This window comes from Corylus avellana, chromosome 10, assembly GCF_965113065.1.
Source record: "Corylus avellana chromosome 10, dhCorAvel1.hap1.2, whole genome shotgun sequence".
Taxonomy (NCBI): Eukaryota; Viridiplantae; Streptophyta; class Magnoliopsida; order Fagales; family Betulaceae; genus Corylus; species Corylus avellana.
Genome location: NC_142499.1, coordinates 20,190,107 through 20,203,824, shown reverse-complemented (window position 1 = coordinate 20,203,824; position 13,718 = coordinate 20,190,107). Strand labels below are relative to the sequence as shown.

Genomic DNA, 13,718 nt, shown 5'->3' with positions numbered 1-13,718 from the left:
GAAATACTATAATGAAATGAACATAGGAATTTTTCGCTAGATATTTGTATACTAATTATAGTTAGGTGTTTATAATTATTGGTAGCAAATGCTAAGGTGAGTGAGCTCATTGACCAATATACTAAATGGTGGAACACTTTGCTTCTTCAAAAGATTTTTATTGGATATAAGGTGAGGGCCATTTGCAAGCTGCCATTGAGTTGCTACAACGAGTCAGATGCCTTTGATATGGAAAGGTACCACATCAGGAGAATTTACTATTCACATTGCCTGTTATTCGGAAAAAAGAAAGAAAGACAAGATATATATACTCAGAGGAAAAGTTCAAATTGTTCAAGAAGAAGTGGGATTTGAAGTGTCACAACCTTCTACCTACCAATGAGAACTTGTTGAAACTAGGTAGTGGAAATGAACCTTCTTGTCCTATTTGTGATATAGATGGAGAGAATACTTGACATATTTTGTGGAGTTGACCAGCTATAAATGTAAGGGGAGCTTGTGGGATTTTTTTTTTTAAATAAATGTAAAAAAATGTAAGATTGTATTTAACATAATTCAATAGAGATTTGGGTCATCATTATGGAAGGAAATGAAATCCAAGTAGTGAATGTTATCAAGTCCAACAGATGGAATTTGAGTGGATATGAACAACTTGTGGAAAACACGCTAATGATGCTTACCTCGCGCGTTACACAGTTGTCAAATTGGCCACGTTAAAAGAGATGTAAATTATGTTACTCATGGTCTAGCCAAAGTATCAGTTAAACAAGTAATAGATTATGTTTAAATGGAATAAATTCCTAATTGTATATGTAATATTGTTTTGTTAGAACAACATGAATAAAATCATAATTTTCTTTAAAAAATAAAAAAGAAGTTATAGTATATTAACTATTTATAACGTAAGTAACTATATAACTACATGTTAATAATTAATGTGTTAATGTATATTAACTATACTACCATCTAGTTAGTTAATACACTAACATATTAAATAGTTAATATTACTTATCTAATAAGTAACTTTGCATTACTTCCCTTGTGCGGACATGTAAAAAAATAAAAATAAATAAAAAATGGTAACTTTGCATTAACATTTTAGTGTATAGAAGATTTAGTGATTTTTTCTCTTACCATTATAAATGGTTATAATTTGACTCTTTATATGTTATATATGTTAATTAGATTACAACTTTTTGTTGGTTTGAAATTTAATAGCTTGTGAACTTATTTTCTACGAGAGTAATACTATTTAGTAGATTATTACACGATTGGTATACAATTGGAATGATGTATAAGTGAAAACCATCCATTTTTTTTTTTTAATAAGTATTGATAAATAGTTGATTTTCAATTTTTCATTGTCACATTATTAAATTGTATAACAATTGTATAACAATCTAATAATAACATTACTCATTTTTCGAAACACAAAATACCCTTTATGCGTTTGTAGAGCAGAAGAAAAAAGTGTGAGAAACTCGGGGTGGTTTACTTGATTAGAGTTAGAATTTTCTTCTTCATTTTTTTCTTTTGTTTTAGCAAATGAGGGACAATGGATCAAGATGGTTAATAATGGATCAAGATTCCTTAGAATTTTTAGGACATTCTATTAGTATATTTCTTTAAATCTTAACTATTAGTTTAAAATTTAATAGAAGGGATTTTGCCATTATAATGGTTATCAGGGCTTATCGGACTTATCTATCTTTTAGAATGAATATTTATTGATAGGGAAAATTTGAACGTTCAATTTTAAATAAAATGATTGAGATTTGAGGGGAAGTAGTTACTCACTCTAGGTTTTAAATCATTGAAGTAAAAAAAACCAAAAAATAAAGACGGAAGCGTCTGGGTGGTGTAGTCGGTTATCACGCTAGTCTCACACACTAGAGGTCCCCGGTTCGAACCCGGGCTCAGACATGCTAGCTTTTTGGTCAAATTCCTCTTAACTTTTCCAGACGAACCTTCGTTGGCTCAAAACCTCCCAAAACCATTTCCTTCCATCAACGCTTCCTCATTATCTCCCTCCCCAAATCGCTCCATCCTATCTCATACGATCACCCACCTCCAACCTCGATTCCTTCTCGCTCTCGCTTCGCAACTCGTTATTTTTTTTTCTTTTCGTCCCCGTATTTTTAAGGTTGTCTTTCTAGGGTTTCGTAGCAGAATCCGAGAGAGCTATGGATTGGGGCAACGTGACAGCGGAGGATCTGATTGACGCCCTGCGCGAGGTCGACTGGTCGTCGCCGCCGCGCCCTCTCTCCGAATTCTTCTCCAGGTTCACCGTCCCCAGATCGTACGCCAAGTGGAATAGCCGCCTCAAATGCAATCTCTACTAGTACGATTTCCTTCTGACTTATTTTCATGCTTCTTTAGCTCGATTATGTGGTTGTTTAGTCTCTTTTTCTTTCTTGCTTGAATTACCGAGTTCTGCTTGAATTTTGCATTTTCTTGTGAATTAAATCGGCTTGGATCTAAATCGGCAAGTTCTTTTGTTGCTGAGAACCGATGAGTAAGAATTGAAATATTTATCAATATCCATCCTACTTGTTTCCCTATATTTGGGTTCCTGAAAATGAATACCTAACTGAATTAGGGAAAGTAATTGCATAACGCTGATTTAGTATCCTGGAAAGTGAAAAGCGACTCGTCTAGCTCTTTGTTGGTATGTTAGGCTCATTTGGGTGGGGGGTTTTGGTTTTGTTGGGTTACCAATAATGTGATTGTTCGTATTTGTTTTACTAATCTGTTATCGTCATCTGAAATATTTGCTTGCAGCTACCGGACCAACTACTTCATTATGATCACTTTCATTCTTGGTAAGTGAACAAGAGGGCTCTAATGCTCCATTTCCTTTGTTATAAATATGTCAAATGTGTTTGTTTTTATATTTTCATTATGAATGTAGGATTGGGTTTTCTCTGGAGGCCACTCTCTCTTGTAGCTGCGTTTCTGACGGCACTTAGCATTGCTTTCCTCAATGACAGGTAAGCCATTGTATGTACGTGTGTGCACGTGCTTGTCTATTTGTTATGTACTTCTGTTATGTGTTTGTGTTTACAGGGAATACGGTTTACTTAGTTGGAATTTTGATCATTAAAAATAGTTCTAAGAGTCTTTTTTTGGAGGGGATATCAATATATATTTTACTATTTAACGCCTATGTTTTATATTCTCATTATCCGAGGGTATTGGTGGTGAAATTCATTTAATATTTTGAATATTTAGTTCATGGTAACTTAAGTTAGGATTTTACTGGTGTAGGTTAGAGCAAGTTAGTGAGGCTTGATGATTTATGGCTTTTTCCTTGCCCAAATAGAGTCCAGGGCAGTCAATTTGTCCTTTTAGGAGGCTAAGTCATGAAAAGTGAGTATGTTATACGTCACTCATTGATCTGAATTAGTTATGGGAGTATACTTTATGCTTATGTATACATAATAAATCGAAAAGTTTCTTCCTATGGTTTTATAATGGTCAATGACTCAATATTACAACCACACACATGAACATACACATGCATGCACATACAGTTTTTGATAAGTAGGCTTAGAGTTGTACTTGTGTTTTAGATTGGGTAACTGTCCACTCATAATTGGAACATGGTGGTGGTGGTGGTGGAAGTGTTTGTCATGGTTTATGGTTCAGTAATGGGGTAATGCTACGGGTGATGTCATGGAGAAAGCTAGACGGGTGGTGCATGACCTTGTTGACCTCTGTTCACATGAGTAACAACTTTTTTTTTTTTTTTTCTCGAAAAGCAGAAAGATGTGGATAGGGAAAAACTGACTGGGACTTTCAGAAAGCAATTATTAAGTATTCATTTTTGTAGAGTTCCTATATAAGTACTTTTGACAAGTGGGAAGAAATCGGCATGACATATATGCCCATGTTACCAATCCAGTGGAAATTTTTTGTTGTGTCTGCTTATGCATATATGGGGTAGAGTATTGAAGATATAAAAAATCTTAGTAATAAATTATGGAAATTCATTAGTTTAAGTTGCACAGTATGTACTTCAGAATATCCCATGTGAAATTAGCTTGAGTTGGTTGCGTCCGTTGTCAACGGGACTCTTGACTGTCCCTAACCTATATTTTCTATTGTTTGTTTTCTGCCATTTGCTCTTTCTGTCTCTCTTTTCCTGTGGGTGGGGATTGGGCAGCGGCTTAAATCTGTTGCCAGTGATTCTGTGGGATTCGCCGCTATCTTTTGACTAGAAGAAAGGTCTACTCCTATGCATAAAATGATTCAAAATGCAGGGATGGGGTGAGACTGTATTATTGTTTGTTTCTTTATATTGGCTGCAGTGATAGTAAACATAAAAGGGCCATCTAGGAAGCGAAAAAAAGTCATACCAGGCATCTTTTCTCTTTATACAGTGATACTGGTATGCAATAATATAATTCCTTATCAGTAACCATCATGTTAGTTTCTCATCTGTTGTCGCTAAGGATTATTGCTACAGCTTTGCAGGTACTTTTAATGAGAAGGTAACAAGAACAGTGAGGCAATTCTCTCCTCACTTAGCTGCAAAGATGAGGCCTCCTCTTACGTAAGTGTCTTTGCTTATTATGTGCCTGCAAGTTGTCCTGTGATGTCTATCGATGTACTTTTTTCCTAGTTAGACGTTTCTCTTGTATACTTCCTGTGTATATTCGTTGCGCTTTGCACTTTTAATGATATTTTGATTACTTACAAAAAAAAAATTGTTTTGTTATTGCCAGGCCTGTTATTCGTGGACGTCCATCAGCTAAAAGAGCAATATATATTTGCGGCCAGCCTCGTTGGGTGTTTGTTTTTATATTCTCTGCTGGTATTTGAATTCTGAAAGCAATGTTTTCTTTTCTGCATATGCTGAGAGTCGAGAAACCATCACTTTATGACTTTTATTAGTTATTTAAATGCTTACCCAATGTCCTTTTTGTCTTTTTGTAGGGAGTTTCGTCCTTTGGTTTATTTCTTCTGGTCTCTTAACTGTCCTATGGGCTCTTGCCATTGGACTTCTTGGTATGTAATGTGCTGTAAATCTCTCGTGTTTTTCCTTAGCATTTTGTATATTTTGAGTTAATTCTCTCTTGCTCTCTCTCTCAGCCACTATCCTGCATGCAAGTCTTAGAACGCCTAATTTGAAAGCACGCTTGAACACATTCCGTGAAGAATTTCGTTCGGTTTGGCGCAATTATAGTGAGCTGTAGCTTACATGGAGTTTGCAGGACGCGAGTAAATATTTTTATGAGCTTTACATGTTTCAATTTCTACCATTTACTGTGTTTTCATATAATGAGGTAGCGCTTTGTAAGTTTTTGTTATGCCTCTATGGTTTTCAGATATGGCTGTCATGAAATTCAATATTTGGATTTATTTGTAATCTAAAATAATTTCTCCATTTACAAGTTATTTAGGAATCGGCATATAGCATAAAAGATGTTAGGGCCCATTAGTGTCTGAGGCACTAATCTATTGCAATCTCATAAGTAAAACCAGGGGTTGAATTTTGTATTACTACTGATAAGATTTTCTCTATCTTTAATATTGAAAAAATTAGTCTTGGTTTAAAAAATTTTTTAGGCATTAATTTTCCTCTGTTGTTGCGGTTAAGTCCTAAAAAGTTGCATTGCAATTTCCCTCTTTTACTTGTGTAGCACATATACTAATGCACAATTTTGGGTGTGCTCTTCTTTTCTTGGGGGAAAGAAAGGGATGGGTGATTGTGTTTTTGGTTTGGTTTGATTGTGCATGCATGATTTTATGAGTGTGCACGTGCACAAGTGCTGGTGTTTTCTTCTTTCCTAAAGAATGGTCACTTTAAGCAGTCAAAGATGATTTAACCCTTGGTTAAAAAACATGACTTAATCCTGATGTAAAGCTAAATTAATCTTGAGTAATCTCAGCATCGATTTCAGATCCCACCAGCCACAGAAAATTGAGAGCTAAAGAGACTGGCACCTGTAAGCAAGCAATCACCCAACAAAAGGGGAAAAGGAAAAAAGGAAACAGGAGTTGTATGATTCTACTAGTGCCTTTAAGAGCACATGATGAAATTTATAGTTAAATATGGATCCCTACGTCATTACATTCCGTTTAGGATTAGGAATAGGCATAAGTGTAACCAGACCTTTTTTACATCTCTCTCGTTATTTGGGACCTATTCATCTCTTTGAGAAAATATTGGGATTTGGTGCTTAGATGGATATGGAAATGATTTCAGACTAGGAGTGTTAAGTCTGCTTTTGCTAAATTTGATTAAACAAACAGAGTTTCTGGTCTGTCTTAGTTCCTAGCTATATGCAAGACCCTCTGAGGTGTGAAATTGAGTGGGATTATCTCCCTTTTAGACATTGCCTTACGGCTGATTTGATAAGACATCAATTGTCTTTGCTTTGCAATATCTGCCTTATCGTGATTGTGACACAATATTGGTTGTGGGATGGAGTGAACACAATTCCAACATAAGTTTATGCTTATGGTTCCATATTTTTTTTCCCGTCTGTTATACTTTTTTTTTTTTTTTTTTTCTTCCTTACATTCCAATCTTCTACTGATTAAATTGGTCATCCGTAAACATTTGGCCGTAACGTTTTTTGGCGTTTTTGTCATAAAATTTGGGTTTTCACACATTCTTTGCTGTTCTTTTCAGGGATTGTTCACTGAAGCTCATACAACAGGTGGTCATTCTTAATATGGGATTAACTGATGCTACGTTTGGTAGAAAATAATTTCTTTTGGTTGGACTGGAATTTCAGAGGTGAAAGCTGCTATTCTACGCAGATCACCAAGTTGTAAATCAAGAGCTCTTATCTCTGTAAAGCAAAACTGTTTCCATTTGTTTTATCCATATGTAGAAGAAACCTTGGAGCATTTATATCCAGTAAGCACAAATGTTCTCATTGTATCTGGGCAAGCTTTAAATGCCCATTCTAGTTGTCATAGACTTCTACATTGCTTAATAGAAGTTGTTGAATTGCCTGTATGGGTAGTATTTGAGGTTGTACTTGGCAGGAATATACGTTTGGTGAGATTGAAATGGAAAGGCTGTAAACAGAAGAGAGCCTTTTTTAACATAACCTGGTTTCCGCCTTCATTGAAGATGAATTCATTCATCTTCAAGTGGAGTCCAGATAGAATTGGGTTGATGGAAAGAGAGATATTTCATAGAGAGAATAACTTCTATAGGCATTTGATACAAACTAAGTCATTTGTACCCTTCAATGAGAGAATGACACATCAGCGTGATCACTAAACATAATAAACTCAAAAATGCTAAATTTTTCGTAACTAATCATCAAAAACACCCTTTTGTCAGCCCTATTTGCTTTACTAGAATCTGGTTTACTTGTTCATCTTTGTAGATGGGTTGAAATCTTGTGGTCTTGGCAGAATCGGAATCCAAGAGTCTGAACTTGTAACCCATCTCCGCCTGGTTTTGCTGACATCCACGCCTTGGCTTCAAAAAAATGCTTAACATGTAACACTTCTAATTCTCTATCCTTAGTCTTCTACCAGTTACAAAGCAAGAATTAACTATCAAAAGGCTTCCCATTGCTCTGCTAATTGATATGGTGATTTCCGATTCACTAAAAAAATTCTTTAGCCTCATTAGGTAAGATTCTTCTGTAAAATGAAATTTGAAGTTAATTTCAGAAAATTAAGACGCTGCAAAGGTAAAACAATGGGCAGAGAAATAATAAAAATAAATGAAACCCAAAATCACACCCAAGCATCTAGAATGATAAAACTCTGCATCAGGACAAACTGTGGATATATTTGTCGTTGTTCTTTTGTTAACATGGGTTAATCCTAAATTCCAACGATAATTGGTTCTGTTTTTCTCTGTTTAATTTTTTTTTTTTTAAAATTTCTCTTAAAGGTTCCATGCACTCACCTACTCAAAGTAATAGCCGACTATCTCCATGAAGACTCTGAAATTCACATGGGGAGTGCTTTTGCTTTTCGCATGTGTCTTCTCGCTTTACTTAACCTAAAAAGCTATCTTTTTTCCATTCTAGGAAGGTTCTTCCATGACTAACCTTTTTGTATCCGATGAAAGCATGATGATGACGAGTGCCCATCACCTCTCTCTCTCTCTCTCCCCCTTTTCTTGAATAAATATCTCAGGCTAGCTGGTTCTAAAACAAAAGATTATTGGACGCTTTTCTTTTCTGTTATTTGTTGGACCTATTTCTTTGGAATGAAATAATATTTGGTTAAATGCATGCCCTTCCACGTACAAAGTATAAAACCCTATGAACTCTTAACAACTAATGTGGTCTCATATGTACGGAATTTTTTTTTTGTTGATACGGGCTTAATTAATTGGATATGACGTAAGCAAAATGAAAGAAATATATTTAATTAAGAACAAAAAGAATAATCATTATTTTTATGATATGAGGGAGAGGGAAGATCATTGGCGGTCCACGTACAACACAACATTATATATTGATCACTTGTTTGTGTCTATCCAATTAAGTCCAATCTTCATGGTTAAGCTAGCCAATGCACAAAGGTATCTGAAAAATGCTAGATGGAGAACATTGAAACTCGATCTGTGATGCGCCAAAAGGATAACTTTATTCCATATATACTTCCAGTACGTAACCTTTTCCTACATGACAAGGCACAGGAAAAGTAAAGATATCTCCAATTCTCCAATTATTCGTAGAACTCTTTTAAAAAAGAAAAAGAAAATGATGTCAGAGGAGTAAACTTGGATGATTTGAGGGAAGTCACAGCCCACCGCGTTTGACGGCAAGAGAGAGAGAGAGAGAGAGAGAGAGAATGAGTTTGGTTACTGTTTTTCACAAGCGATTAATATACGTACAGGGGATAAAACCGCGTTGTTTTGTTTGAAACAAAGAAGAAAGGTTCTTAATTATTTTTTTTAAAGTAGATTGTTCTTTTGAGTTCGAGTTCGTTAACCGACTTTTCAAAACTCTTCTACCATCTACCACCAAACCAACTGAAGTCGGTAATGATTTTCCTCTATTGCCTATTTTTGACTAAGACTCCGTTTCGACGTAAAAAATATTTTTTATTTATTTTGACGTAAAATAAATTCGTGGAAAATATTTTTTGGTATTTGGCGCGTATAAAAAAAAAATCACAAATTATATATATATATATATATATATATATATATATATATATTCAATTATATTAAACTTTAAATTACGAAAATGTCACGATTAGGTCTCGGCTGTGTGCTAACTGAGTCTCGACGATGTCCTAACTGAGTTCTGATAGTGTCCTAACCGGCTCCCAGCAAGTCTCGAGCGAGTCAATCGGGTCTCGGCCATTGTCGGCTCAATGTATTTGAAGGCCTTAGGCGAAATTTTGAAATTGGACCTTTTTTTTTAAAATATTATTATATTTTTATAATATTATTATTATTTTCATTCTCATTGTTGTTTCATGACTTCTAAGTTTAACTTTTAACTAGTTGCCCAAAAAAATTGATGTGGCATATTTGTTTTTTTGGTTAATTGATCTTATTGTACAATGGACTTATTATATTGGGGTCTTATTTTAGAGGCCTTAAATTTTTATGAGAAAAAACTTTGGGCCTTATTTTTTTTTAAAAAAAATTAGGCCTTAAGTTAAAATAAAATTTAAAATTTTTTTGGGCCTTATTAAAATTTTTTTTGGACCTTACTAACTGGGGGCCCTAGGCGACCGCCTCAATGGCCTAGCCATTGAGCCGACCCTGGTCTCAGCATGACCTCGATCAGGTTTCAGTCAAGTCTTGGTGGGATCCCAGACTGGTCCCAGGGCGGTCTTGGTGGGGTCCCAATTGATTGGGTCCTAGTCAAGTCTTGGTGGAGTTCCGACTAGGTCCCAACAATGTCCCGATCGGATCCCGACGACGTCCTAGCCAGGTCTGTTAAATTGAGGAAGGGATGCTTAAACTCGAAAAATAGTTTACGGTTTTAAAAAAATGTAAACCATTTTTCAAAAATTAAAGAGATTTTTTTAGTTAAACCGAAATATTTCCCATCGCACCAAAAACCCGAAACTACAAAAAACATTTTCTGAAAATCATTTTATAGAGAGCCTTAAGTATTAAAAGACAACATTATAATTATTGCAAATCTTGATCTTCAAAGGGTTGGACTCAAATTCATCCTCAGAGAAACTATCAGAAAAACTTAGGATACTTTTAAAATTTCCAGCAAAGATTTAATTGGTATACTGAACCATCCAAAGTAAAGAAGATTAACTCATAAAAACCCTACCAGCAGTATTTGCGCAAAGTGATACACTTTATCGTGACGCGTGAAATGATCCCGATGTGTGTGTCTCCAAATGAAGACCATTAATTATGAGCTATGAAGTCCCACGATGATTGAAATTAAGATTTTCTTCATTTGAGGAGAAGTTTGGAGATTCTTTAATTGTTAATCATGGCTCTTAATTTTAAATTTAATGGTTTATAAAATGTCAACTACTTTTGTATAACTGAGGCATTAAATGCTGGCTTTTGTTTTATCAATGTTTAAATGATTTTATTAACCAATAGATTTAAAATAAAGGGTCACGATTAACAATTGAAAAATCTCTAATTTCTCCTCAATTGAAAGGGACCCGGATCCCGATGATGGAGTGTGGATTCAATTATTTGGTTCTTTTTATGTGATCAATAAACTCACTCTCAGACAAACATTTTGCCGCCTATAGTAACATTCCCTCACAAAATTATAATCCCACCAAAATTGGATTGCTTGGCTTTTATCGAATAATAGAAATATTCTGTACAATTTTGTGACAAAGAACTTCAATCTAAACAACCTAACCTTGGGTTACTTTTGCAAAGGGAAATGGAAAAGGAAGAAGCCAAAGTAAAAGTCTCAAATACAGCATCTCTGCCTTCAGGCTTAGCCACCAAGTAAATACGTACAGACATTCTATTTTAGGAAAGCTCTTCGTGACTTCCTATGCATAAAAAATTGAAAAACAAGATGCATGGCTTTTGCTTTCCAGCAAGCGAGATGAATGGATAGTGGAGAAGGGTGGTTATGGGCCTTCTGAGATCTCACATTCCATTTTAGGACCATCGTTTTTCTTTCTCTTCATAAAGTACACATACTTTCAATCGGCTTTTGTGCTTTTCAAAAAAGAACCGCCTTCTTCTATCTCTCAGTGCATGCTCTCTCTCTCTCTCTCTCTGAAGGTATCTGCTTAATTTCTCACGATTTTGATTGCTGTCTGCTTTGCACTTTTTGGAAGCAAAAGAACAAAGGAAGGAAAACTTGTATTTGATTTATAATGCTGGGTTGGAATAACAAGGTGGTTTTTGGGTTTTATATTTGCCTTTTGGGTTTCTTCTACGAAGGAATGGTGGTATTTCTGAGTTCATAGGTCATTCTTTGAGAAGCTAAATTCTTCCACATATTTTTCCCTTTCCTAAACTCTGTTTTTATCCGAATAATGTTATACGTAATACTTATATTTTCGTTTTATTTTCAGATGTAATATAATATTTAAAATCATTATTAGATCAAAATTTAATAATAATTTACCACAAATTTAAATATAATTTTAAAAGTCACAATCACTTCTTATGATAAGAAGCATATGCATTATCCAAAAACCAATATAAATACTCTCTTTATTTCAAAGACCCCAAGTAAAGTAGTGCATATCCAATTAATTGTTTATAATATTTAATTATTTTTCAATGCTAGATGATTATTTTGAAGTTATTTTTTTTCATAGTAATTAATTTACTTCCCCAATAAAGATAAAATTATATTCAAATTATTTTCAAATTTACTGCAGTCTCTACCGTATGAGGTGTGTTGACCCAAAAAGAGCAAAAGAAAAAAAAAGAAAAAAAAAGTGGGTATTGAGGCATCAGAGAAGAGAGAGAGAGAGAGTGAGAGTTTGAGACAAAAAAAAGAAAGAGAGAGAGAGAGAAAGAGAGAAAGAGACATTTTGCTTAACATGGAGGGTTCAGTCTACGAGGTTCGCCCATTTCCTCACCTTCCGCCTGCTCTTCTGTCTGCCGAGCCAAAGATGCATTCAAAGAAACGGTAAGACGTCACTCACTCTCTCTCTTTCTCTCTCTCTCTCTCTCTCTTTCTCAATGAAGGTTTTGCTTGACTCTTTGCGCTCAAAGGCAATCTGGTTGGACTGCTTGAGATTAAAGTACTTAACTTTCTTTTGCATCCTCTTTACTCATCTCTAAAACACTCTTCTTTGCAACTCGCTTTCCTCTTCTATTCCAGAAATTTTTTTTTTTTGTTTTCCTTAAAGTTCTCTTCCTTTTCTTTGGTTTGCTGTTTACTTGGGGTCAGAATAGGGGATAATGGTGGAAATGACAGTTCATTCTTTCTCTGAGGTCACCTCACCGGACTTCTCATAGTATATCAATCAGTCCCATTTTTCCGACGACAGTTACTATATGATTGCTGAGTGCTTTTATTGATTTTTTTTCTTCTTCTATTTTTGTTTTCCCTGAGCATTTTTCTATTTTTGTCTTTGTGTTTAGGTGCTCTAGTATTCTAGCGACGTTTTGAGTTGATGAGAAGAAAGTTTAATTACTGAAAAAAAGGTACGTTAATCATATTAGTTTTAATGTTAGAAAGAAAAGTATTTTTCAATGGATAAAAAGTGGTATTATTGTTGTGATATGATAGATTGTGGTTGGATCATGGTTGCTTGGGTTTTTGTGACTTTGTTCATTTTCTATTATTGATTAATTCAGGTTTTCATTTTGATAATTTTTTTTTTTTCCTTTATAGAGTTTTAAATTATATCTATGGGAGCAAATATTTAATATGTTGAATTTATAAGGATTAAAATTTATTTGATATAAGGCTTTATGGTGTTAATTAAAAAAATATGGTTCAAAATGATCTTATAAATACTTCTCATTTTTAATAGCCAATGAGTTAATTAATTGAGTGAAGAAAAGAAAATTTGTTATATGATAATCTTTTAAAAACTTTTTAAATAAATTATATATAATAAGAAAAAACCACCGGGTATAAGCTAGTATATATAAAAGGAGAGTTTCTAAGATGAAAGCATATCATTACGACAAGTGGCGATGAATTATTGAGACAAGTACTGTCTCTCTTTAGTAACATGGTAATGGGTTTAAGTTGGTTGTTATTGTGAAACGTTGTGCTTCTATTTATTTTCTCAACAATCTCTAAACACTCTAAACAATAAATAAATGTTTCTTTAGGTTGTTGAAGTTATATGGTTTATAGTTGTAGAGAGAGTTTTTATAGAAACCAAAGGGCTCAGAGGCTCAAACTTAACTTTCAACTATAAGACACAGTTCAGAAGCATTGTAGTGGGTTTATCTCAATTTTGAATTATTTTTTTTTGGAAGCCTTTTTTCTTGAAATTGGGGTCTGATTATTTATTTCCTCCTGAGATTGATATATTTGTATATGAGATCTATTCTTGTTGTTTTATTATTATTTGTCTTTGAAACATGTTTATAGCTGGGATTATCTATCTGAAAATATTTGAACTTATATATATATATATATATATATATATATATAGATGTTTGTAGAATCAATATATTAACTTATTGGTCTTTCTTATTTCTCACACATACACTGCAAACTCAAAATGTCCCACAGGTAACAAATACTTACGAATATAACCTAGTAGACCAAAAGAGCTTAGAAGCAACTACAACAAGATTTGGATTGCGGAGTAGCAAGATAATTAAGGAGAAGAGGAGATATTATCCTATC

At 34.2% G+C, this 13,718-nt stretch overlaps 1 protein-coding gene, 1 long non-coding RNA gene and 1 other non-coding gene across 3 annotated transcripts; all 3 read left to right on the top strand.

The window, feature by feature from the left end:
* Nucleotides 1-1,849: 1,849 nt before the first annotated feature.
* TRNAV-CAC (transfer RNA valine (anticodon CAC)) lies at nt 1,850-1,923 on the top strand. The gene has a single exon. It is a non-coding gene; the product is annotated as a tRNA-Val (tRNA).
* LOC132161658 (PRA1 family protein A1) lies at nt 1,920-6,982 on the top strand. Its single transcript, XM_059571820.2, has 8 exons — nt 1,920-2,341; nt 2,782-2,822; nt 2,912-2,990; nt 4,469-4,555; nt 4,728-4,816; nt 4,939-5,010; nt 5,095-5,223; nt 6,641-6,982. The coding sequence occupies exons 1-7, from the start codon at nt 2,184-2,186 to the stop codon at nt 5,196-5,198; spliced, it is 630 nt and encodes a 209-aa protein (XP_059427803.2). The 5' UTR covers nt 1,920-2,183; the 3' UTR covers nt 5,199-5,223; nt 6,641-6,982.
* A 5,086-nt stretch (nt 6,983-12,068) lies between these two features.
* LOC148583483 (uncharacterized) lies at nt 12,069-13,653 on the top strand. The gene is made up of 3 exons (XR_015909290.1): nt 12,069-12,147; nt 12,491-12,553; nt 13,602-13,653. It is a non-coding gene; the product is annotated as an uncharacterized LOC148583483 (long non-coding RNA).
* The last annotated feature ends 65 nt before the right edge of the window (nt 13,654-13,718 follow it).

Bases quoted from the DNA above. Each gene is read 5' to 3' on its own strand.
- LOC132161658 (XM_059571820.2), top strand. From the start codon at position 2,184: ATGGATTGGGGCAACGTGACAGCGGAGGATCTGATTGACGCCCTGCGC. The intron at 4,556-4,727 runs GTAAGTGTCTTT...TGTTATTGCCAG, and splicing joins AAGATGAGGCCTCCTCTTAC to GCCTGTTATTCGTGGACGTC. The intron at 5,011-5,094 runs GTATGTAATGTG...TCTCTCTCTCAG, and splicing joins TCTTGCCATTGGACTTCTTG to CCACTATCCTGCATGCAAGT.